This window comes from Anolis carolinensis, chromosome 2 (genome assembly GCF_035594765.1).
Source record: "Anolis carolinensis isolate JA03-04 chromosome 2, rAnoCar3.1.pri, whole genome shotgun sequence".
Lineage (NCBI taxonomy): Eukaryota > Metazoa > Chordata > Lepidosauria > Squamata > Dactyloidae > Anolis > Anolis carolinensis.
In genome coordinates, this window is record NC_085842.1 from 289,037,578 (window position 1) to 289,064,901 (window position 27,324).

At 42.9% G+C, this 27,324-nt stretch overlaps 1 protein-coding gene across 1 annotated transcript; it reads right to left on the bottom strand.

Annotated features, from left to right (window-relative positions):
* Window positions 1-7,699: 7,699 nt before the first annotated feature.
* On the bottom strand, window positions 7,700-25,319 carry otp (orthopedia homeobox). Its single transcript, XM_062972348.1, has 3 exons — window positions 24,843-25,319; window positions 23,798-24,264; window positions 7,700-11,430 (listed from the first exon to the last, which is right to left on the bottom strand). The coding sequence occupies exons 1-3, from the start codon at window positions 24,877-24,879 to the stop codon at window positions 10,900-10,902; spliced, it is 1,035 nt and encodes a 344-aa protein (XP_062828418.1). The 5' UTR covers window positions 24,880-25,319; the 3' UTR covers window positions 7,700-10,899.
* Window positions 25,320-27,324: the final 2,005 nt, after the last annotated feature.

The window sequence follows — 27,324 nt, forward strand, 5'->3', positions numbered from 1 at the left end:
TTGGCTATTTACACAAATACATACTGAACAGAGGTTTAAAAGTCTGGAAATAAATATCAGCTTGGAACAATACCATTCTCAACATATTTCAGCTGCTTAATAGATGAAATTATAGCCTTTAAATACTGTATTAGGACTCACAATTGACAATGAATCAATATAGTTGCTGCATTGTAATTTTTAAAAATAATATAATGTTGTGTATACAGTCTGTTTTTCACCCAACATTAGACAAAACAGAAATCACTTTGTGGACACAATACACTGAGAAATTTTTTGTAACCCCAGTTAAAATTAGAGGAGGACATACATAGGTGGATGCAGAAGAACGTCCCAGTGGTTTCCTGCCTTTTGCCTGCTCTCCATATTTTTTCAAAATAATTAAATACTTAAGAAGTAGTAATTTGCTGCATTGGCCTACATGAACATGATCACACTTAAGATGTTCATTTTATGGCAATCCATTAATCATATATACATTTCCTTAGATACAGCGATGGCTCTATTATTAGTCCTCACATAATATACAAAATACATGTTCATTTGTGTTCTTTTGACTTCTCTCACAACATGGCTGTTCTAACCTGGATTAGGATATATCAGCAAATGCCCTTTTTCCCTCCTTTTCAGATGAGATATTTGTGCTGAATTATTAGGGTGGTCTATATTACCAAATTACTAATAAACATTGCTTCTGTCTCGGTATAGCCTGAACTCGGTGAACCTAGCCAATAGTGACAAATGGAGGAAAAAGCTGCTGTGAAACATCCAATGAATGAATCTAACTAATCAAAGAACTCTGTAGGAAGTAGATGCCAGGATTAATGATCCAGAGGTCTTCCCATGCCATGGTTCTATTTCTTCACATAAATGTCCTCAGATGAGATTATCTTTGTCATGAAAAGGAGAAAAGGAAGGTTATGCACTTTCATCTGACAGGTTAACTGCCGTCACTCCATTACTGGAAGAGACATTTTCATGTTCTGGGGTTTTTATTCTGAACATGAAAATTTAAAGTGCACAACACAAATTAATACACATTTTTGTTGCCAGTGGCAAGGATGATTGCTGCTCATACTAAAACAGCATAATCTATTCTGTAGCATCCTTTTCCCAAAGTTTCCACTACTGTTAATTATTGCTCAGCAGAGACAGTTATAGAAACATAAAGCAGGGAGTGATTGCATGAAAGGCTTTCTAGTATAATCCTGTCCTGTTTTACCAGGTTAGTACAGATTTGCTCAAATATCACCAGCCAAGCCTACAAATAGTCATATAATTAGGCAGCATCTTTTATTTATTTTTATTAATATTGAGTATCACTTCTCCACTTGTTTACTCTTCCTCCCAGGAATGCAAGGTCCTGATACTGCCTAGACTATAGAACTGGGTGTGATTCATTTAGTATAACTGGAGTAGTGTCCATGGTTTTTCTTAGCAATATTTCCAAACTGGTGAAATGACATATTAATAAAAGTAAATAAAAATAATGCCTAATTGTGCAGCCACCTATAAGAATTAGGGGTGATGCAATATATAAAGAAGATGGAAATTAATTAATACCTGCACACTTATAAGTGAATCTGTTTAAAACTAAGTCAGGCGAATAGATTCGTTTTCTTCAAGGCCTGCCAAACAATAATACATTATAACAGTTTAAGAATCTTCCACAAAGGTAAACGTAAGCTAAATAAAGAATTTTTCTGTGTGTGTAAAGTGAACATATATATTAGGTTTGACACGTTGAGTCACTTCTGTTACTGTCTTAATAGACAATGCATTATAATCTCTCAGCACTGTCCAACAAGGGAGTTCCTCATGTTGAGACACATTTGATGCTGATACATCTGAACATCACTGGTGAACTGACTGAGTATATGCTTTGAGTCATCCCAATCTGCAATCACTCATCATCGCAAACATCTAGCTGCATGGAGGGAGAGCTGGATCAGAGTATTGCTTGTCCTTGCAATAATTGTGAAAGGTCACTTTCCTTCCCACTTTCTAGACAGGGAACTGAGTTAGAAAGAAAGTGCCTGTCCAATGCCACTCAGTTAAACTCACAAGCGTGAATGAAAATGCATCCAGGTGCTCTCACTTCCAAACCCCTCAATCTAATTGATATCAGAGCTTGGGAAAATTACTTTCTTCCAAGGGAAACGGCAACTCCTAGAATATCCCCAGCCACCACAGTCACTGGTTGTGCTGACTGGGATATTTGGTGAATTGTGGTCCTAAAAACAAACTTTTTCAAGCTATTTAACTTGTGTGTGTGCATATGCCTTCAAGTCACCTGTTGATTTATGGCAACTCCATGGATTTTGTGGGTGTTTCTTAGGAAAGGAATACTCAGAAGTGGTTTTGCCATCATCTTCCTCTGAAATATATCCTACAGAACCTGATATTCATTAGTGGTCTCTCATCCAAGTATTACCCAGGACTGATCCTGCTTACCTTCAAAGATCAGACGCAATCTGGATACATTAGAGTATTTAATAGGCTCTTAATTACATATTTATTTTAATTGTGTAAGTATGTTCTTGTGATAGGCACTGATTTTTAAACAAACACACTGCAAGATAGTCTTAGGACTGTCATCTTGGGTCTTACAAAGTGAGTATGAAATACAAATGCAAATAATCATGAGGGTTTGTTGTTGTTTTTTGTAGACACACTGTGGAAAGCCATGACTGGTTGTGACTTGCAGTTGATAAAACTAAGAAATATAACAATACAATCATAAAATGCCAAAAATATTATTATTCCATTAAAATAGCACAAGCTGTTCAATCAGAGTTATGAATCTTCCAGATGTTGATCAACTCAAAACATAAAAAACACATTTTGGATTGCAGTTGCCATAATCCTCCAATCATACTGCCCATTGTAATCCAAAAAGTAACATTTCCAAGTTCTGTATGAACTTTATGCCTGTCATCCCTCACTATTGACTATCCTGTCAGGAACCGATACAAACTGGAATCCATCAACTTCTGGAGGGCCATAGGTTCTCTGGTTCTGAGTCAGACCAAAGGAGATTATTTGTCTGGCTGAATTTTGGAGTGTGTGAAGTAGCCTTCAGTATAGACTTGTTTGTGGGATCTGGTTCAGGGATATGCATTGCTATCCTATAAAGCTTTATTCAGAGTGAAGGGAGCCATTATGCTCAAGCATGTTTAGGACTGTCATCTGGATTACTGCTAGCCACGAACATGGAAACTGCTCGAGGCAGATGCTATTAGTCTCAGCACCTCTTCTATAAAGTATACAATGCAGGCAACAAGAGCTTTAAAATGCTCCCATGCTGTGAATGTGAATGCATATGAAATAAATGTTGTAAGATGCTTTACATAATAGAAATCTGTCTAGAAATGTGTTTTACACACGTTGTTCTCCTTCACCACATTCCAGCATTAAAAGCACCCATTTTCTATGAACGGTGGAAGCAAAGCTTTTCTGGGTATCCTGGATTGACTTGGTACCACAGGAGCCTCCGATGGCCTAGGGGATAAAAGCCTTGTGACTTGAAGGTTGGGTTGCTGACCTGAAGGCTGCCAGGTTTGAATCCCACCTGGGGAGAGTGCGGATGAGCTCCCTCTATCAGCTCCAGCTCCATGCGGGGATATGAGAGAAGCCTCCCACAAGGATGGTAAAACATCAAAAAACATCCCGGCGTCTGTCCTTGCAGATGGCCAATTTTCTCACTCCAGAAGCAACTCCGGTTGCTCCTGACATCGGAAAAAAACAACAACTTGGTACCACAAATTTCCAGGCCATTGTGGTAGGCAAGCATCTATTGCCATGGAAACAAATGTTATGTACATCCAGGTTTCATGAGACCATGGAGCTTCAGTCAGAACTAGGACAACATTTTTCATTAAGCCCTAGAGAACATGATGGATATTTTGGTGGGCAATAATTAAATGAAAGCATCTTTCAGGTACTTTACCATTTTTCCATTAGAGTCATACCTTTTGGCTTGGCATTTTCTCCCCGTTCCAACCTAAGAGCCCATTTCCACATAAAGCCTTAAAACATATGCTGGTTGTTTTTTAAGCTGTTGTAGACTCTACTTTATGGCATGCCTAGATCATAAACCTGTCTCACTTAAAGCTATATAAAAGGGCTGTAAAATTAACATGCTTGTAAACAGCCTTTCCTGCACTTTGAGAAGAAGCAGCAAGAGATTTGCAGAGATCACCTAAATGTGAAATGAATTATGCACATTTTCAAATGGAAGGACAAATGTGTGTTATGTCAATACATACATACCTCATGCTGACATGGCTCCACTTATTTCAGTAACAGTACAGTGCTATACATACCATCTCACATGCAAGTTCCACTGCATTTAGTGGAGTTTACTCCCAGGTAAATGTGTATGGCATTGCAGGCTGAAACTACTGCATCATCAATGCCAGATAGGCTTTGAAAGATTTAGAAGAGTGGGAGTTAGACTCATTTTCATGAGAATAGAAAGGGCAGAATTTTAGTCCTGGATTCACTTAATTTACAGTACCAGTTGATGATAATACTACTGTACATGTTCTTGGATCAAACTTCGTAGGACTGCAGCTGGTGCATTATTTTTGATCTGTATCAGTCATCCCACAAGGTTAGCTATTACAAAACCCATCTACAAAATCTTGATACATTGTGGCATCAGACTAAATGATGTTAGATTTCAATTAGATTAAAAACTTGAATCCTAAACAGATGTACATAGCAGTAAAATTGATTGATGTCAACAGTATTCACTTACAAATGCCATCTAGCTCTATCTCAAATTTAGCCCAACAACTGTGAATTAACTGGTTTATAAGATGAGTTGTTCAGACTTTAGATAGACAGACAGACAGACAGACAGACAGATAGATAGAAATCTGAATGTTCAAACACATCCACAACACTATCTCAATAAGGCAAGTAGACCGTATTATTCTCATACTGATTATCTGAGGGGAAAATCTTCTCTTGTCCAATTTATACATTATACTTGTGGGGAATATGTTGCCAATGTACCCTTAAACAATTAATGCTAGGAATGTTTGCCCATATTTTGTTGTTCACTGCCCTGAGTCCCTTTTGGGATTTTTTTTTATTTTTTGTGTCAAGAGCAACTTGAGAAACTGCAAGTCACTTCTGGTGTGAAAGAATTGGCTGCCTGCAAGGACATTAATGGCCCAGAGGATGCGGTGCATGTGGGAGGCTTCTCTCATGCCCCGCATGCAACTGGAGCTGACAGAGGGAGCTCATCCACGCTCCCCCCGGGTTGGATTTGAACTGGCAACCTTCAGGTCAGCAACCTTCAAGTCATCAGTCCTGCCAGCACAAGGGTTTAATCCACTGTGCCACCAGGAGCTCCTTTTGGGAGATAGGGCAGTATAGAAAAATTATTATTATTATTATTATTATTATTATTATTATTATTATTATTATTATTATCATTATATGTTATACATGCATTTAAAAATATGCCATCTACAAGCATCACCATCACAGAGCCCTGGTTAGCTGTAACTCCCTACTGAATGGATCTGTGCCTTATATGAAAAGGCCTAGAACAGTGATTCTCAATCTGTGAGTCCCCAGATGTTTTGGCCTATAACTCCCAGAAATCCCAGGCAGTTTATCAGCTGTTAGGATTTCTGGGAGTTGAAGGCCAAAACATCTGGGGACTCACAGGTTGAGAACCACTGGCCTAGAAGATACTGAAAGAACTGTGGCATGACTAAGGTCATCCCCTGGGCTTTCATGACCAAGGCAACAAATTAACCTAGGATTTCCCTGCCAGTACTTGTCTGCCATTTCTCCAATAACTAAACCTGCCGTCACAGCATTTCCCCCAAAAAACTAAAGGTGTGTAATGTTTTTTATTGTAATAAAAGTGCTTCATATAAGAAAAATTCTCAGTAGTATGAACTTCCTTGCTCTCAACAGCCTCAAACAAACAAGATTTGACTAAGAGGGAAAGGGTCTTTTATTGGGGGGGGGATACACTGTAAGTCAAATAAAACACGTTAGAAATAAAAGCTTGAAGCACATAATAAGGGTACTGTGGTACTGATTAAAAGACAAAGAGCAGGCTGGAAAGGTGGTTTCTATAGAAAGTGATTCCAAACTGGGGAGTACTAAAATAAGGGCTCTTCATTAGGTACTTTGAAAATATTACAATGTTCAGGGCTAAGGATCAAATAGACACTGCAAAGAATCCACCTGATACCCCAAGCAGCAACTAGAATGACACTACACACACACACACACACACACACACACACACACAAAGACTGTGTGCTTCCATGTTTTTGTAGAGGTCAGAAGGGAATGCAAACCTCAGAAGTATAACAAAATTTGCCTAAATGTATTCCCCAGACCAAGGGTGTGATGCAACATGTTCAATTAAAGTCATTGAATAACCATTCAGTTCACTGTTCAGGGAGAGATGGGTTTCTAGTTTAACAAATAGCATAATAAAAATTTCAAGAGCCATCATTTCCTAGGCCAGTGGAGCTCTAGAGCGTCATTTCTGCTTTAAGCAGAGGGAGCTCTCAGGATTTATTTTCAAAATGGCCGCATATGTTTCAGCATCCACACTAGCTTGTCATATGTGATGTCTAATTATGTTTATCTCCTGAGTGAACCTTGCAGCACAAAAAAGGGACCCCTCCCTGGCCTCTCTGTGTAACCTTGGAGGGGGTTCACTTTTAAAGCATGCTGGGTGGGAAATGGCAATGTTGTTCAAAGGCCTCCTTCTTATCCAGGTCACCAACGTGCTGAGCTTCTCATTCTGGATCTTTGGTCATTGACTGTTTTTATATTGGTTTTCAATTAAGGCAGCTTCTGTAATAATATGTGCTTGGGAGTGAACAAGGACCCTTCTGTGAAAGGCTCTGAACGGGAGGACCCTCAGGTGTCTAAAAGAGGCATAACTGATATGCAAACAAAAATATCTGAGTGTGTCCTATATAGCAAGGGGAGGAATCCTTTTCTGTCTTCATTTTGGACTCCTCCCCTGCCCTTTCCTCCAACACAAGCCTGCCAGAAAGAGGACAGGATGCTTCCTGTGCCAGGAGATCAGCCACAGAAGCAGTGTTGAGGAAAAGATCTGTTGCAAAAAATGTACATTTTCCCCCTCCTCAAATCCCATGTATATTATTTCACCCTTTCTACAACTATTTGCTAACACAGATGAAAGAAAAATCCTAAGACAGCTCTCTTATATGACCTCATCAAGCTTTTGTTTTATTGACAATCCTCTTTGGCTTTCCATACTTAGAAATTCAGCTCCCCACCCCAATTTTGGAATGTCTAGCCATTTGTTTTATTTTTATAGTATTTTATTTATGTTTATTGTATTATTATTATTATTATTATTATGGCTGCTGCTTTTCCCACAACCACCTTCTTTCTTAGAGTTTAAAGGTTATTGGTGCAGACCAAGCATGGACAAACTTGGGCCCTCCAGGTGTTTTGGTTAGGCGGCTGAGGGGGGAAAGGAAAGGGCCCGAGGCTGTTAGGAATTATGGGGGTTGAAGTCCAAAACACCTGGAGTTTGCCCATGCCTGGTGCAGAAAGATTGAAAAGTGTATTCGTGTGAAGTATTCAAAAGTTATGATCTAACACAGAGATCAGGTAAAGGACCTGTTTCCAAAGGAATCCCCTTTCGGTCTGGGCGCCACACCACCAGCCATTCTCATCATCACGTATTGAAAATGATTTTATTTCTCCATTTACATTAACTCGATATAAACTTGTCGGGGAAAGTCAAATCATATGCTTTATAGTCGCCTCAAACATTTATTAAGAAACCCAAAATGCCATAATAAATAAGCACAGACAGTTAAGTTTTTTTCTTCTTCATCATTTTCTTTTGTTTTTAAACATATCACAAATCGACCAGTATGTAACAAGAATGCTTTATCTACACAAAACATCCTATTTCACAGTTCGTTCATTCTTCGAAATAGCTTCTGTTCTCTGGGATTGGACCAGAACATGCAGAAAAGGGGGAAAAATAGCTGATTGTTTTTTTTTATCTGTACAAAGTCTTTTTTTGTGATGTTGGGAGGTTGCCTTGAGTCCATGTCCTGCCAGGAAGAGATTTGAAGGGATCACAACCGAAATGGAGAAAAAAGATGCCCAAAACTGGCCACTGATTTGTTCCTAGAAATCAAAAACGCCCACGAAAATAGGGGATTGCTTGAGAGGAGGGGGAGATGTTTAAAAAAACAAAGCTGTTTGAATTCATTCTGCCCTTCCCCCGGCTTAAAAACGCTTTATCAAAACGGCCCCAGTTTTCACATCCTTCCCTCAGAGCCACAGCCACCCAAAGACCGAACTCGCCCCTTAAGAAAACCTTCTATCAAAACTTGGGCCTTTCTTTGTGTACATATATATATTATATTATTATGTGTATATATAGACTATATATATATATATATAGTAGTGGGTTCTTGTTGTGCTTCGTCTTTAAAAATAAAAGCCCAACAGACGGCTGGATCGTTCATTCATTCATGGGTGGAATTGGGTGCGGAGCGGAGGGGGAATCATTGGGTTGCTGTGAGTTTTCCGAGCTGTATGGTCATGTTCTCTCCTGAAGTTTCGCCCACATCTATGGCAGGCATCCTCAGTGGATGTGAAGTATATTGGAAACTAGGTCAGTGAGGTTTATCTATCTGTGGAAGGTCCAGGGTGGGAGAAAAAACTCTTGTCTGAAGCTGCAAAGCTTTTCAATGCTAATCAAGGTGATTAATTGCAGCATTCACACTTGCCTCCAACAGACAAGAGTTCCTTCTCCCACCCTGGACTTTCCACAGATATATAAACCCCCCTTGCCTAGTTTCCAATATACCTCACAACCTCTGAGGATGCTTGCCATAGATGTGGGAGAAACGTCAGGCGAGAATGCCTCTGGAACATGGCCACACAGCCCGGAAAATTCACAGTAACCTAAACATGGAGTGCTTTTATCAGGTCAGGTATTTCTTAAAATCTTAATTAAGACACTCGTTGGCTGTGGCTCCTTCCTTAGAGCACAACAGGCTGGGGGGGGGGGGGGGGGGGCTATGTGTGATTTTGTTTGTGTGTGTGTGTGTGTGTTTGTATTTGTGTGTTTTCTCTGCCCACGAACCAGTCCACTGGTTTCAGATCCTGAGTCGACTCCCTGGTGGGGTGCATTTTTGTTTTGTTTCTCCTTCCTTTTACATTTTTTAAAAAATGAGGGGGGGGGGGCCTCTGAGGTGAAGAAAAGAGTTGGAAAAAGGGAAGGGAGGGGGAAAGGATGGAGGGAGGGTAGGCGGTAGCCTAGGCGCCATCTACCCTGACCATTTAATTCAGGTTGTGGGTGCATCTAGAGTTCTACACTATAGAATTAATGCGCTTTTGAGACCATCTTAAACACTGTGGCTCAATACTACGGAATGCTAGGAGTTCTAGTTTGGTAAGGCAGAGAAGGCTGAAGACCTTGTCAAACTACAACTTCTATTATTCCATAGCATTAATTGCAATTAAAAGTGCATTCACTCTACAGTGTAGACCAGGCATGGGCAAACTTAGGCCCTCCAGGTGTTTTGGACTTCAACTCTCACCATTCCAAACTGCTGATTAGTGTTGGATTTCATCCCTGAGCTGCACAAGTCTCTTCTGTCATCAAGGTTCCAGTCCTCAATAAGACAGGGCTAAGATGAGGGATTCCTTTCCCCACATTCCTATGCATGTTTTCCCAAAAGCGCTTTGTCTTTTATCCTCCTAATAGCCACTGTCTCCTCCCCTCTTTGATGATGTAGCAATTAACTTCTTTTTAAAGTTTTATTGCCCTGGGCTGGTCATGTGGCCATTCGCCATTTGTCTGTCCTCTGCTTTTGTTTCTATCTATGAGAACTCACATTTTGCAAAATGTAGCTGTGTTGACTTTTTGCCTCTTTAGATGAGATTTAGTAAACAAGTTAGCTCCAATACCTTTTTAAAATCAAGAATGTATTTTCTTTACCTCAATAAATATTTTTGGACCTAAAGTTCTGACTCTGCAATCCTAAACCATCCTGAGGAATAGAAGCTTATCCTAGCTCACCACAGGTGAGTTTCTGTTGGTTATGGAGTTTACTTCTGGTACTCGGCTATATTTATGGTGGAATCACCCCAACTGAGGGTTATTTTGAACCTAACACCTCAAATTCCCCAACAGTTAGGAATTGTGGCAGTTGAAGTCCAAAGCACCTGGAGGGCCGAAGTCTGCCCATGCCTGGTGTAGACACACTCATATAAAATGATTGGGTACAGCTACACTGTAGATTTGGTGCCATTTGGCTCCACTGTAACTGTCCTGGCTTAATACTACGGAATCAGCCTTCTCTTGGCCCTTCCATATAACCCAGAATATCAAGGCAGACAATCCACAATATTTGAACTGGAATATCTGAATCCACACTGCCATATAATCGAGTTCAATGCGGATTTGATACAATTGTGTGAGAAGGGAGTGTTGGGGCCTCACCAAATCCCGTAGTACTGAGCCAGGGCAGTTAAAGTGGCCTCAAAGGGCAATAATTCTGCAGTGTAGACCTAGGGCCTTCCCACACAGCCATTTAACTCACAATATCAAGGCAGAAATTCCCACAGTATATGCTTTGAACTGGGTTATCTGAGTCCACACTGCAATATATTCCAGTTCAAAGCAGATATTGTGGGGTTTTCCGCCTTGACGTTCTGGGTTATATGGCTGTTTGGAAGGGCCCCCAACCAACCACAGACGGTGACTACAGAAACCACGAAGGCCCCGTCTGCACTGCTATACAACGCAGTTGAAAAATGCAGGTGGACTGCACCGAAGTGAATTATAAGGCAGTGCAGACTCACAGAACCCAGGCCCCATCTGCACCGCCGTGTGCCCCAGTTTCCGACTTAGGTGAAGCTCATGGAGACCGTGTGCTCGAGGGCCTTGCGGCGGAGGGAGGCGATGCTGGTGCCCCGCCAGACGTCGCTGCTGTCCGGGGAGCTGCAGAGCTGCGGGGAGCCGGCCACGTTGCTGGGGCCCTGCAGGGCGGCGGGGACCATGCCGGGGAAGGCGGGCTGGTAGAGGTGAGACTGGAGGCCGGCGCCGTTGGAGCCGCCGAGGCTGTTGGAGAGGCCCATGGGGCTGGGCGGGGGCCCGCCCGCCAGGCTGCACTGCGACAGCGACTGCGCCATGGCCTGCTGCCGGCCCAGCGCCGGCGGGAGCGGCAGCTGCGACACGCCCGGCATGGCGGCCGCCGCCCAGCGCCCGTCGTTGGCGTGGAACGAGCACAGGCTGTCGCCCATGGCGGCCGCGGCTGCGGCGGCGGCCGAGGGGAACTGCGGCAGGCCCGGCGTGGGCAGCAGCGTGCCCGGCGCCCGGAACACGTTCGTCGTCTTCTTGCGCTTCTTCCACTTGGCCCGACGGTTCTGGAACCACACCTGCAGCCGGAGACAGAGGAGAGAGGAAACGAGAAGGAGTGCGGCCTCAGGCGACAGCCAGAACCCTGCGGCCTTTGCCTCAAACCCCATTCGAAGGCTTCAGTTCACCTCAGTAAACACACAGGCCTCAGGCGACAGCCAGAACCCTGCGGCCTTTGCCTCAAACCCCGTTCGAAGGCTTCAGTTCACCTCAGTAAACACACAGGCCTCAGGGGACATCCAAAACCCTGTGTCCTTAACCCCCCTCGAAGAGTATACAGTGACACAGGCCTTCAGACCGCATTGGTTACCTCAGCCCAAACCCTGTGTCATTAGCCTTAAAAGCCCCTGAGGAAAAGAACAACAGAAAAGGGCCTTCTCCCTAGGAAACTCATTCGAAGGCTTCAATTCACCTCAGAAAATAAATACAGTTACACAGACCTTTAGGCTGCATTGGTTACTTCAACCCAAACCCTACATTTTCAGCCTTAAAGGCCCCTGAGGAGAAGAACAATAGCAAAGGGCTTCAATTCACCTCAGAAAATAAATATACAGTTACACAGCATTGGCTACTTCAACCCAAACCCTGCATCTTCAGCTTTAAAGGCCACTGAGAAGAACAACAGCAAAAGGGCTTTCTCCCACAAAAACCTTCAAAGGCTTCAATTCACCTCAGAAAATAAATATAGTTACACAGGCCTTCATGCTCATTGGTTACCTCAGCCCAAACCCTGCATCTTTGGACTTAAAGGACCTTGAGGCAAGCTACCACCACTATAGAAAGGGCCTTCTCCCATCTTCCTTTCCCTCAGAAAATACACAGGCCTTCAGGTGACAGCCCAATCCCTGTGTTCTTTGCCTAAAACCCCCTGGAAGGCTTCAGTTCACCTCAATAAATACGTTACACAGGCCTTTAGGCCACATTGGTTACCTCAGCCCAAGCTCTGCATCTTCAGCCTTAAAGGCCCTTGAGGAGCTACCACCAGGCTAGAAAGGGCCTTGTGTTGACTAAGACTTTCATGGCTGGAATCACTGGGGCCCCTCTTCCACACAGCCCTATATCCCAGAATATCAAGGCAGGAAATCCCACAATATCTGCTTTGAACTGAGTCCACACTGTCATATAGTCCAGTTCAAAGCAGATAATGTGGGATTTTATTCAGCTGTGAGGAAGGGCCTTGAATTGCTATGAGTTTTCCAGGCTGTGTGGCCATGTTCCAGAAGCATTCTCTCATGATGTTTCTTCCACATCTATGGCAGGCATCCTCACAGGTTCAGAGTTCCTCTGTGAGGACCACATCTATTGCAGACAATCTCTGAGGATGCCTGCCATAGGTGTGGAAGAAACCTCAGGAGAGAATGCTTCTGGAACATTGGCAATACACAGCCTGGAAAACTCACAGCAAGTCAGAAAGGGCCTTCTCCTGCGGTTTGCCTTTCCCTCAAAAATACGCAGGCCTTCAGACAACAGGCCAAACTCTACATCCTTTGTCTTAAAACTCACAGAGGTGAATCACCACCAGGGAAAAGGGCCTCCTTCCATAGAAACCTATTGGTGGGGCTTTGTTTTTCCCCTCATAAAATATACACAGGCCCTAAGGCCAAAACCCTGCATCCTTTGCTTTCAAACCCGGAGAGGAAGGATGCTAGAAAAAGGGCCTCCTTCCATAGAAACCTTTTTGGGGGTCTCTTTTCCCCCTCAGAAAAGATAGTTAGGCATGAAAAGTTTTCCCTTCAGAAAATATAGATTTATGCCACCCAGCTCAGCAAATAATATAGAGTTATGGAAGCCTTAAGGTGGCATTTGTTGCTTCAAGCCGAAATCCTGCATCCTTTGTCTTAAAAGGCCCTGAGGTGAACCACCACCAGGACACCATAGAAACCTATTTGGGGAGGGACCTTCGTTTCCCCCTGTCACATTGTAATTGTCACATGCTAATTACATGGCTCTTTTGTCACCTCCAAGACTTACCATCCTTTGCCTATGAGGAACCCCAGGAAGTGACCCACCTCTAATTTCATCATGGAAAGCTTCATTTCCCTCAAATATATATAAGTATCCAAATCACACAGGGCTCCAAAACTAAAGGCCATATAAATACTTTTTTGCAAGCCTTCCTTCCTTCAGGACTCCCTGAGGTAAGCCTCCTCTCAAAAAATCATTTCCAGGGATTTTTTCACTTCAAAAAATACACAACTGCCATATACAAATCTACACAGCCCTGCAAATCTGACAGTCATGAAGACTTTTAAAAAATGTGTTGTAGCAAAGTTCACTATTTGAATTCTTTGGAGCTAAAAGAACTAAATGATCAACTGATGGCCTGTTAAGAATGGCCAAGGATACACACCTATCCTCTACAAGCCTTTTAAAGCTTTCTAACTAACAGGTGTTTTGTAGGAATTTGGCCTTCCCAGATCCAAAAAAGTTCCTCAGATTAGCTCCATCACATGTCTGTTTACAAGTCTTTTTAAATGTGTCTCACTAACAGGTATATATGTTGGTTTTGTAGGAATTTATAGGAAAATTACCTCAGCTAAATTCCATCACATATTGTTATTGCTTCCATGTTTTTATTTTGTAACTCTAAATAAGAGGTTGAAGTTTCCTCATAGGTTTTCAAAACACTGTAGTGCAGTGATTTGAAACACAAAAATATGTCCAAAAGCACAACATGAAAATGCACATCAGTGCCTGCACTTAAAAGCAAAACCGAATAAAGACTGCATTGATAAAAATAATGAATTTCTGAAAGAACTGTGTGTATGTAGTACACTTTAATTGTGTGTGTTTTTTAATTCAGCACTCCAAATACATAAAACAGGTACAATTTTGGGGTGGAAAGTGTTTTCATTGCAGGCCTGTGTAATTAAATAGTGTTTGTTATTTCTGTGATATTTTAAATCTGTGGGATTTTTTTTTTAGCATCCTGGTCTCTTGTTTCAGCTCAAGAAGACAGTCTAATGGGTCAGGTCACTCGAGTTGAATTAATTTTAATTCTGCTTTCATTTCAGATTTTGAGGGAAGAAGGGAGACTCCTTTTAAAATAAGGAGTATCTGCCCACTTTCAAGTCAGATGTCACACGTTTAAGAAGCCATACTGTATTAGGCACAAATACAGAAGGAAAAAGACACCTTCATAAGGTACTTGTGACTTCAAGCTACATTTATATCAAATGGAAGCAATTTAATTTGTGATTGTAATTATTGTCACTTAAATCGCTGTCAGTTGTTTCAAAGTAAGCATCTATAGAATGAAGTGTTTCTATTCAAACGTAAACATGCATTTATTTTCTTAAGGCCAATGCAGAAGTTCTATTATTTTCATTGGGTTGTGCCTTATCAAACGAATCCCTAAGCCATGTGAACTCTTGCATCAGGGTCCATTTATCTTGCAAGAATTCAGAACAAACCAATTTGTGGCTGGAATTGTAAGAAAGCTCCTTGCTACAAAGGAGCTGAAAGGAGACTAAATGATCATCTGATGATATGAAGGAAAGCCAAGACATACAGTAAAGTAGACACATAGATACACTAGACTATATCCACTATGTGAAATATTATTTTCAAGATAAGACAAAGTCTTGTGTAATTAAATTGACTTGATTAATATATCTATGTGATTCATATTGTATGTCTATTTTGACTATACATCTCACTTAAGCCTGTTGTGACATGTTGGGTTTTCCCCAACATAACAGACCCAAACATTTCCAGTGTTCAGATAATGTGTTCATTGTCCCTTAGTGCAAGAATGATATACAAAATTTGCTGATACGTTCATGCCAGTACCAATTTTACCTTTATATGTATATGCATCTATATACAAAGAGTAACTAGTTCTGCATAGGCTATTTCTTGGTATTTTCCATGTCTTCATTCCCAGTCACAAAATAGATTGGAAGATGTATGCCCATCCACAAATTGCATCCATATTCCATCTGTGCTGGCCATGTGTTGGGTACTATTGCATAGTTCTCAATCCCAAGACTAGGAATCACATACAGTGCTATTGTTGCTGAAATCCATCATCTAGCTAAAAGATTAATGTACCTTAGTATGTTGTTGCCTATATGCATCCTAGAACAAAAAAAGGAAAATTCATACAGAAGTTTTCTTCTGCACCTTGATCTCCTACCCCATCAAGAGAACACTGTACTACTGTGTTACTAATATCTCCATGCTCAGTATAACTCAACATGCATTTCCAGTTGAGGTTCTGAATACATATTTATTTTTATGTATGTATTTATTTATTGTATTCATACCCCACTCTTCAGCCAAAAAGGCTCTTAGTGCAACATACAAATGGTTAATTGGACCGTTTTTATGTACAATAACTCACGACTAGTCTCCAATGGTTCTGCTACTACCTGATGTATGTTAAAAGTACCACATGCTGAAATCCCGGGAATATACTGTATCTACATAAATCCTCTCCTGACCAAAGAATTTATGTTTTCAGATGTTTTTCTCACTTGAAGATCAGAGGAATGTTTACATTATACATGTAAATAAGACCCAAAGGATAGTTCCTGCACTCAGAGAGGAATTAATGCAAATGCAAACAAAGCTGGATTAATTGAAGAAAGTGTCCACATGCATAATGGTATGTAAACCAACTCTCAGCTGCTTTAACCATTTATCAAGAATCTATATTCCACAGTCAAATTAATCCCGAGGTTGGTTTAGAAGCAAGCATCTGGACAGCAGCCAAGAGTTATCCCCAACTCCAGTTTCCTAGCGACTCCAGCAGAGCCTTGGATAGGGAAAGGGGCCCAATAATTTATTTTATTTAAGGTCCCACATTCTTCAACTCAAAGGAAAGAACGTCATAATTTGCTCATATTAAGTGTTCTCCGATTAAAATTTCCTTTAGAGAAAACGAAATCTCAGTGAAATGGAGCTGGGGAATTAAATATTTTAGAGATGTCAATGTAAAGGGTGAAAATGAGAAGCTGACTGCTTTCACTTACATTTTTGTTTTTATTTTGTGGCGAGGCTGGGGTTAAGCCCAAACGCCTCGTTAAGGAGATGTGACAAGAATCTTACATTAAATCATTACCTCAAGCGAGCTGCCACTGCAATAATCGTGAAGCATTTTGGTTTAGGTTTCATTTTGATGCCTTAGTTAATCAACCGCGCTTTCATCAGCTTCAGCTTCTGTTGTACTCATCTATGCCAGCCGCTTTTCATTTTCCATTGAGCCATTAAACTCAGGCATTAAAAAAATCAGGCTGGCCTCCCCTAAGTGTCTTTGCTTGCTTAAATAGGCTATGGAAATTAAGCAAGCCGTTACATGCAAAAGGACGGGGACCGCAGTTCCAAACAAGCTTAAGTAAGCTCTTGCTGAGTTCATTTGGGGCTCACTCCACTCCTAGCCTTGGGATGCACTCTTAGAAAAACTCCGGTTTAGTTCGGAATAGCCTAATCTGGGATAGCGATATTCTTTAATTTCACCCATGTACCTGACATTTGCCTATGCACAGTTTTATCAAGTATAAATATTATAAATACCGAATAAGTCAATTGGAATGTTTCACTGTCCAGGTACCTCTCCTCCTTAGGTGTGTCTTGAGGTGTATTCATTGTCTTCTGGCCCCACACTTTCCCCCTTCCCATTGTGTGGAGTTTAGCCTCAGTTAATCCCCTTTTGCCCCACAAGTTCCTCAGTCGCGCATAGAATCATAGAATAGTAGAGTTGGAAGAGACCTCATGAGCCATCCAGTCCAAGTCCTCTGCAAGGAGGATGATGGCTCTGTGGCGAGACTGTGCCCTTGTCCATCCCAGGGACAAACCTGTCCCACCTGTAAAAAGTACCCCAGAACTGAGGAAATGGAAAGGGGAATTGCCATAACAACTGTAAATCGGCTTTTGCAAATGTAATTGTTCACCCACATTCTAATAAGCTATATATATATATATATATAGAGAGAGAGAGAGAGAGAGAGAGAGAGAGAGAGAGAGGCTGTATATACATACACTTTTATATACACTTTATATATATATACACACACTTTTTATTTATTTACTATATATATATATATATATATATATATATATATATATATATATAGTAAAAAAATAAATAAAAAGTGGATTAATATATTTAGCCATAGTAGGTTCTGTATCTGGTTTGCGATTGCCTATTGGGGGCACTTCCTTGGGGCACTTGATCCTAAGGCAAGCCTTTAAGCAGGGAAATATGCTTAGCCATGAACTTAAGGCAAGCCCAGCCTTGACGCTAACGCAGTGGTTCTCAACCTACCTAATGTTGCGACCCCCTTAATACAGTTCCTCGTGTTGTGGTGACCCCCCAACCATAAAATTGTTTTCCTTGCTACTACATAACTGTAATTTTGCTACTGTTATGAATCGTAATGTAAATATCTGATATGCAGGGTGTATTTCCATTGTTATAAATTGAACATAATTAAAGCATGGAGATTAATCACAGAAACAATATGTAATTATATATGCCTGGAGTTACACTTAAGAAATGTACCTATTTTGGCTTACATACACATTCAACTTGACCTACAGACCTATCTTATTTGTAACTTAGAGACTGCTTGTATATGCTTAAGAGGAGGGATGAATTTGTGAAGACTTGAACAGGGATGTAGATGAGAAGGTCTCTTCTTCAGAGGCTGCTCTGATGTGACTTCAAACCAAGCCTGGCTTTTGGAAATCTTAGGCCAAAACCATCAGGCTAAGGCAAGCCTAGCATTGGACCTATGGCAAGCCTAGCATTGCCTTGAAGGATTCTGCAAGACAATCCCACCTTTTCCATCCTTTTAAACAGGAAAATGTGCTCAGCCATTAACTCAAGGAACAGCTGTTAAGGACCTAAATGTTATAGGAATAATAATCGAAAGGAAGAAAGGTGGGGGAAATATGGGGCCGAGGGGAGGGAAGAGAGAAGGGGGGGAGGGAGAGAGTCTTGTTCAATTATGTTTTAGCGTTAATAGTTAAACGGCGGCCACAAAATCTTTTTATGTGTCATGGTTTACTGGGGTTGTAAAAGAATCTCCATCAGGTCTTCACCGCCTCACTTCAGAGCGACGGCGCATATGCTTTTGGAAATGTGGACGTATCCGGTTGGAAACCGGTGCATGACAGATTAAAAGGGAGAGGGAGCCTGAGGGAGGCCTTGGAAAGGCACACTTGACAACTCGGTGCTGGAAATATATTAGCCACAGGCCTTTGGGCAACTTGGGCGAGCGATCAAGAACACGCCCGCAGCTTCTCCACCGCCCCACATTATTAATACAACACTGAGGGTCTAATGGAGTTTGCAATTTCAAACTCTACTTCTATGGTACCCGCTGCTACAGTAATATAGACATACTGTAAATGTATTTGAAAATATATAGCCCGTTTAATTCCCCAGCTATAAATGGAGGAGAAAGAAAGAAGGAAAGGAGAGGATATTACTTCCCCCCCCCCCTTTCCCTTTTTTCCCTTCTTCTTCTCCTTCCCTACCAAAGCGTTATGAAGATCTCATTGGAATCCAGCGGATGATTAATGCGAAGATTTGGTAGGAAATCTTGGGAGCTGCATTACAGCTCAGATCTGAGGTTCATTTCGACCAGCCAGCCGTGAACTCTAGGCCGAATTCATTACGCTTTAATAGTTGCTGGGAGTGGGAGAAAAATGCAATTTCTCATTCCATTAGAAAACTAGAAAATACTCTCGGCTTGGACCCCTATTAAGACGTGGCAGCTGACACGGCCGGCGCGGGGGACACGCTCAATGGAGCCCCAGCACATTATTTTTAGGTCGGTGAGGAAAAAAATATATCGAAAGGCAAGCCTGGCTGTGCAGAAGTTATTTCACTGATTTGCTTTTTATGTAAATAAAATATTGAAAGTTAATTAATCAGCGCGGGAGACTAATGATTATGCTTATTATATTGCATTGGATCGCTGTCATTTGCATGATTCTCGCATTGCTGCTTAATAAGCCATCCCAGGTTATAAATAATTCTGAAATTGGTTTCTAATAATGGCATGCTATAAAAAGAATGGTTTTATTGCACTCGGGTCTGGAAAAAGGCGGCGGAGGGAGGGGAGAGGAGAGAAGGAGCCTAGGAAAGGGAATAGGCCTCCTCCTCTGACAAGCTGGAGCAGCTTTGCAACATGTAGTAGAAGAAATAATTTATTCCTGCCCGGAACGGCACATCCAGGCCTGCACAAAAAGCCTTTCCGGAGCCTCCTGCGCGCCCAAAAGCTTGTGTAAACCAGACCATAAACCCACCCATTACTCTTCTGTTGCCATTCGGTCAAGTAGCAAGAATACAATGAACTGGGAAGTAAATATCTCTCCCATAATTTATTTTTTGCCCGCGCTTACACAATGTTAATCATCCTGAAGTGTTCATTAAGAAGGTTATGTTGATTTGATTACTTTTTAAACTGCAGAACATTATGGTAAGGAATATTTAAATTGCCACTCGATTAAACTGCTCTCTTCAGCCTCCTGAATCCATTACCAAGGGGGTCGGATTATTCGAAGGTCATTAAAAGGCGCCTTTCTTCCTTCAGATCACGATTAACTTGACTGGATCTACACTGCCATATAAGGCGGTTTGAATCAGTGTAGACCAGGCATGGGCAAACCTGGGCTCTCCGGGCGTTTTGGACTTCAACTCCCACCATTCCTAGCAGCTTCAGACCCTTTTCTTTTCCCCCTCTGCCGCTTAAGCGGCCGAGGGGGAAAAGAAAGGGGTCTGAAGCTGCTAGGAATGGTGGGAGTTGAAGTCCAAAACGCCTGGAGCGCCCCAAGTTTGCCCATGTCTGGTGTAGACCCATATATTGAAGTTCAATGCAGCTAAACGACACTACAAGGGTCTACGCTGACCATATGGTAGTGTAGATCCAATCTTGGAGGTAAATGCACACCGATGAATGGGGGAGAGCGGGGTGAGCTCCCCTCTGTCAGCTCCAGCTCCCCATGCAGGGACATGAGAGAAGCCTCCCACAGGATGGTAAAACATCAAACATCCCGGCGTCCCCTGGGCAACGTCCTTGCAGACGGCCAATTCTCTCCCACTAGAAGCGACTTGCAGTTTCTCAAGTCGCTCCTGACGCGAGAAACAAAAATATAAATAAATACCGGATCTGTTCAGTATTTTAGCACATATTTATTATGGATTTTTGCTTTGCTATTGATCGAAAATTTGGAAATTAATGAAACAAAAAAATAAAATAATTTTAAGCTTTTACTTTTATTTCCTTTGTTATCGGTAAACGTGTTAATATTTGATTCCAGTCACTGTCCGCTATCGGTGTGGGGAAGAGAACGAGCGAGGAATGACAATTTCCATTTAATTTTATACATTTTGCTTCGTTGATCACATTCCTGATAATGAAATTGCTATCATTAGCCTTTGGAGAAAATCAGTGGAGTTTAATAGACTATTCCGTTTCCACTGCCTTGTCCAGTAATATTTCATTTAAAAATTTAATTGTTGTATTAATTTTGAAGCATTCTTATTGTATATAAGATGCACAGATATCTGTGTATAGTTGTGTCGAAATAATCGTTGTTTGTTTATCCAATTGCAGCTTTCCAGTTTAAAATTCATTTTGCTTTATTAAATTACCTGAGTTAGGTTTGGACAGTTTAACTCGTTTTTTGGACGGATTCCATGAAATCTTACACGGATCCGATAGATAATTTAAATAGTATTTTTGAGTAGGCATATAATTGTGTTCTCGAAAGCTTACATGGCCGGAATCATTGGGTTGCTGTGAGTTTTGCGGGTTGTATGGCTATGTTCCAGAAGCATTATCTCCTGACATTTCACCCATATCTATGGCAGGCACCCTCAGAGGCTGTGAAGTTGTCAACAACTTCACAACCTCTGAGGATGCCTGCCATAGTTGTGGGCGAAACGTCAGGAGAGCATGCTTCAGAAACATGGCCATACAGCCGGGAAAACTCACAGCAACCCAGGCATATAATTGCAGAGAATCCAATCCAGATCCCCAGAAATATTATAGAAATTGAAAATGCTATTTTCATAGTTTCCTTGGATTTATCTTCAGTTATTGTCCAAATTTTTTTATTGGAATCTATTTTATGAAGTCATACAATAAACCCGACCCTCTATATATTTACTTAGAAGTAAATTGCATAGATTTCCCATCTAAGTATGTTGTTCCTAAATCTGTTTACAATATTAGATTAAAGCAATTGCTATTTGATCGAGTAATATTGAACAGTCTTTATATGTGTGCGTGTGCGTGTGTATATAAAGACTGTTCAATATTACTCGACCAAATAGCAATTGCTTTAATCTAATATTGTAAACAGATTTAGGAAGAACACACTTCCTACATATACATATATATTTCAGCGATTCTAAAAATATAAACTGGAACTATATTTCCATGAACCCATATAAACCCACATATATGTTTTCGTGGAAATATAGTTACAGTTTATATTTTTAGAATCACTGAATTTTTTTCTCTTCAGATGTGAGTGGTTGCAATAAGGTTTTTAAAAAGCGCTAGCAAGGAAAACTTCAGCACCAAGGACAGCGCATGGGCGCTTTAACTAAACCACAATTGAAACCAATTGGGAGTCCTGCATGAAAGCAGAAGAAGAGCACGATGTGATTTCTTTTATGATTCATGGGTACAGAAGTTACCGGCCACCCCATCTTATAAGAGGTGTGATTTCCGCTTTCCTGAAATGCATTAACCCCTTGGCGAACTGAAAGCGCTGCTACCCGACAGACCTAAACCTTAAAAGATAATAAAATTAAACGTTTTGTTCTAGCTCGGGATTTCAATTATCTTTTCAAATAATCCTCGCACTCGTTTCCCAAAGGCCTTTCTTTCTTTCTTGGAAGACAGATCCCACCGAAATCAATGCGAGTGGAATCAGAGGAGGTGCGTGAGACCAGCCTGTTAGTCCGTGGCATTAGAAATCTATGGCTTGTGTTTATTGAACTTACAGCACCGAAATCCCCAAGATGCTAGGAATAAACCAAGTTTTGGAAAGAAAGAAGGAAAGAATGAAAGGGCTGTAATGGGGCTGAAGGACATTAGAGAGAAATTATCTTATTAATCTTTCTCTTAAATTTTAAGTGGGATATGGGTTCCCCACCTGGCGCCCGAACGCGTTTCTTCTCCATGGTGCCCTTGACTTCCATGTTATCTGCACTCACCTCTCCAGTTATAAAAGCCTGGTTGTTTTCTTTTTTTTTTTTAATAGACAAAACGAAAACAGCGGTCGCGACAACAACTAACAACAATAGAAGTTCGTTTCCTCTGTGCAATCAGGTTGGAAAACTTTCCTTCGGCTACAACTTAATTTCGCTAACTTTCTTCCCTCCCTTGTGGTCCCTTAGCCTGGGTAGCTTAATGATCCTGATTAATCAGTTATTGTTATTACTTTGGAAGTCATTTTAGGTCACGCGGTTTTTCAATTACTCCCGGGTGGGAATGGGAGGGGGGAAGAGAAGAAGTTGGCCTGGTCGGGGGCTTGATGGGTGAGAGGGAGAGGAGACGGGGAAATAGCTCTAAAGGAGGGAAAGGAGGGAAGAAAGAAAGAAAGAAAGAAAGAAAGAAAGAAAGAAAGAAAGAAAGAAAGAAAGAAAGAGGGAAGGAAGAGGAAAGGAAAGAAGGGAAGGGAAAGGGAAGGAAGTATTTGGGGAAGAAAATTGGGTGGAGGATTGGACCTGTTAGGATCACAAACCATCGGGGTATAGAATGCGAACTGTTAGGATCACAATCTAATGAGGGTAGAATGGAAGAAGGGAAGACAAAGAGAAAAGAAGGGAAGAAGGGAAGGGAAATTGCTCCGAAGGAAGGCAGAAGGCAAGAGAAGCGGAGGAAAGGGAAGAGGAGGGAAAAGGAAAGGCGGGGAAGAGAGAAGGGTAAGAAAAGGGGGAAGAAGGGAATGGAAATTGCTCTAAAGGAAGGAAGAGGGAAGGAAGGGGAAAGGAAAAGAAGGGGAAGAAGGGAAGGGAAAGGGAAGGAAGAAGGGAAGAGAGAGGGAAAAGGAGGAAAGGGAAATTGCTCTGAAGGAAGGCAAGAAAGAGGGAGGAAAGCAAGAGAAGCCAAAGGAATAGGAGGAAAAGGGAAGAGGAGGGGAAAGGAAAGGAGGGGAAGAGAGAAGGGGAAGAAAAGGGAAGTTAGGGGAAAGGGGGGAAAGAAGGGAAGGGAAATTGCTCTGAAGAAAGACAGGAAGGAGGAAGGAAGAAAAGGGAAGGGAAGGGAAGGAAAGGCGGGAATACAAAGGAATGGGACAGGGGAAAGGCCGGCACGCCGGTTTCTCCTGGCCTGAGGGCTCAGTGAGACGGATCAGGCGGTGGGCGGTGGCAGGAGAGGTGTGGGGCGAAGGGTCGCGCGTGGGAGAGGCAGGTGGTACCTGGACGCGGGACTCGGTGAGGCCGATGCGGAGGGCCAGCTCCTCGCGCATGAAGATGTCCGGGTAGTGGGTCTTGGCAAAGCTGCGCTCGAGCTCGTTGAGCTGGGCCGGCGTGAAGCGCGTCCGGTGCCGCTTCTGCTTCTGCTGGCTCTGCTGCTGCTGCCCCTGCTGTGGCCCCTGCTGCTGCTGCGGCCCTCCGCCGCCGCCGCCGCCTCCTCCGCCCCCTTGTCCCGGGTTGGGCCCTCCGGGCGGCTGCTTGTCCGGGTCCTTGGCGGCGGCGACCAGGGCTCCGGGCGTGGATCCCACGGCGGCGAGGTCCTCCCCGGGCAGCATGGTGGCCCCTTCCACGGCGTCGGCGTTGGCGGCCAGGTCTCCCGGGTGGCCTCCTCCGGGCTCGGCGCCCCCGACGCCCAGGCGGCACTTGACCGCCTCCCGGTGGCCCAGCAGCTCGGCGGCGTCCTTCATTCCTGCGGGGGCAAAGCAAGCCCGGGTTGGAGAGGCATCCCGCGCCCCCCGCGGGGCCCGACCCCGAGGAGGGAGACCCTCATGCCCCTCACCCAGATAGGGCCATAAATACGGGTATGGGCACAGATCCATCTCTGGGTGACACGGGCATGGCTAGGGGTACGGGGGTCTCAGAAGGCTCTCTCAGAAAAAAAGGCAAACCAGACTAAAATAAAATAAAAACAAGGGATGGAAGGGAAAAGAAACAACAAACCGGCATGGCTCCCATTAAAGTCTGCTTTCGGATCTACATATTCCATAGAATTTTTTTTGTTAGAGGCGATGATGTTAAATCAAATTAAACTTTAATACAGTACAATTACTTTTAAAGAAATTAGCCCATTTAGAGCGCATTAGGTGAAATCAGGCACAAATTGTCAATTTCCTGCCCTTGGCTTCTTCCTGGGCTGCAGATGCGAAAGAGGGGAGGAAGAGAAGGGAAGGGAAGGGGGGGGGGGGGAGGAAAGAAAGAAAGAAAGAGAGAAAGAAAGGCACGGGAAGGAAGAGGGGGGCAGGAGAGGCGTTTGGGGGCCAAACTCACCGAGCCGGGCGTCCAGGAGGTCGGCGTGAGAGAGCATCGCGCACCGCTCCAGGGCGAAAGCCGTTCCCCCCCAAATTTTAGCGGTTGGCGGGGTCTTTTTTTTAAGAAGAAAAAAAAGTTACACTTTGTCGAAGCTCTCCAAAGCTTAAATATATATATATATTTATATATATTTATATATAGATCGCCTAAATGAAAGAAAATTCGGTGTGTGGTTAAAAAGGGGGTCTCTTGCATTATAATGTCCTTTAGAGAGACGGGGAGGTGCTTAACACTTCAGTGAACCCGTGAGCAGCTCGGCGAAGGGACCAATCAGGAGGGCAGCCTGGAAATGTCAGCACCCCGAGAAGCCCCGCTCCAAACGCCCGCCCCAAGCAGCCACTGCCGGCGCCGGGATGATGGGCTTCCAAGCCCCCGTCCCCAATTCGGGGGCACCCTCGCCCCCCCCCCCCCATAGAGACTTAGGGATCGCCCTAGAGGCCATCCCGCCCCGCACCAACCCACCCAACTCCGCCCTCGCTCCAGTCTTCCTTCTCCTTCTCCTCCCTCAAACAAAAGTGACCTCCTGGCAATGCCAACTCAAGCAAAAGGGAGATATTATTTAGGCTGTCTATGCGTGAGTGGCCGGGTGTCCTGCTCAAGGGGGTCCTGGGTCTCTATCCCACCCACCCCCCTTCAAAAAAATCCCCCAAACCCCACTCTTGTGGAGGCTTTATGGCGAGGAGGAAAGGAGGAGGGGTCCCTATCCGGTGCCTTCTGAAGGCGGTGCTGCTGGGGTGGCTTCATCGAAAGGTCTCCAATCCTGGGTATCCGCGCTGATTGTGGCGGCGGGGAGAAGCCCAGGCGAAGGAGAAGCCCGGGCTTCTTTCTGTGCAGCCCATAATGACATGTATCTGGGTTTCTCGCACCGCGATCCGCCTCCCCACCGCTTGTGCCCTGAGGATCTCGACCCCCGCCGAACACAACATTGGCACCAAGCAGAAATAATGCCATCTGTTGGCTTGGCTTTAAGGCAAGAGGACAAGGCAGGCCTCCAAGCGCCCCTCGCACTCTGTTGGGGAATCTGAGCTGTTAGGCTCAAAATAACCCTCAGTTGGGGTGGTTCCACCATAAATATAGCAGAGTACCAAAAGTAAACTTCATAACCAGCAGAAACTTAGGCGTGATGAGCTGGGAATAAGCTTCCATTCCTTAGGATGGTTTTCTTTCTATATATGAGGATGCACATCTTGCCTCCCTCTAGGCAAGATGTAGCTGCATTTACCTTTTTTTTTAACCCTTTTACCTCTTTAGAAGATAGGATTTAGTAAGCTAGTTGGCTCCTAGACTTTTTCTATCAAGAATGTATTTCTTTTACTTCAATACATATTTTTGAATCTAAAGTTCTGACTCTGTAGTCCTAAGCTTAAGGAATAGAAGCTTATCCCAGCTCACAGGTAAGTTTCTGCTGGTTATGAAGTTTGCTTCTGGTATTTATGGTGGAATCACCCCAACTGAAGGTTATTTTGAGCCTAACAGCTCAGATTCCCCAACACACTCACCTCTCCTTTTTAACTTCATCTTACCTCCAAACTCATTTTAGGGCCGTAAATAAAGTCAAACGCTTTTTAATTTTATTATTTTAAATAAAATAAAACCAAACCTTATTTTCCTCTGGAATATGTTTAAACTATCCCAACCATTCCAAGGGGAAGCGAACCATTTCTAATGTTCTGATTTTTCAAAGCCAGCCAACAACAAAGTTTAGATTAGTAATATATTTCTAACCAGAGTAATTTTCAAGATCATTAGGCATTTATGTAATTAGTGCCAAATCTATAAGCTTTTATTACGATTATTAGAGTAAAATCAGTATAAATTTGTACTAATTTACTACTGTTTAGAGTTGGCTGTCAAGGCAAGAGGTTCTGATTGTAAATGATAACGGAGGAAATTAAGTGCAAAATTCTGTACCGTTCCTGATCCGTTCCTAAACAATCCGTTTCAATTGTATTTGTAGCAGAACAGAATGGCCTTTTAGAGTTATTTGATTCTCTCTCTCTCTCTCTCTCTCTCTCTCGCAGATCCCTCCCCTCTCCTTCTCCCTCCATTCTCAGAAGGAGAAAAGAGGGAGAGGCATTGCCATCTCGGCCAGGCACAATGAAAACTGATATTTCCTCCTTCCGGCTTGATTAACATTGATTTTTAATTCGAAAAGTGATGCAATTAAGATTATTCATTTAGTGCAAATAAAGCCTACAGGCGCGGGCTCCCTGGGAAGCGGGGAGGGAGGATAGGGCCTTCGAGGGGCGGCTCTGGGTCCAAGAACAAGGGCCAAAAGGGGCCCAGACTCTATAGGACCCCATAAGAAGAGAGGAGGCCTCTATACACAGGTGCCTTCCCACTGCCTTCTCCTCCTACTCCATGTAGCGGCCTGGGTCTTATGGTTGTTGGGCGTTTGGGCCTCGTTTCCTCCTTTAGGGACCATGACTGTGGAGTCAAT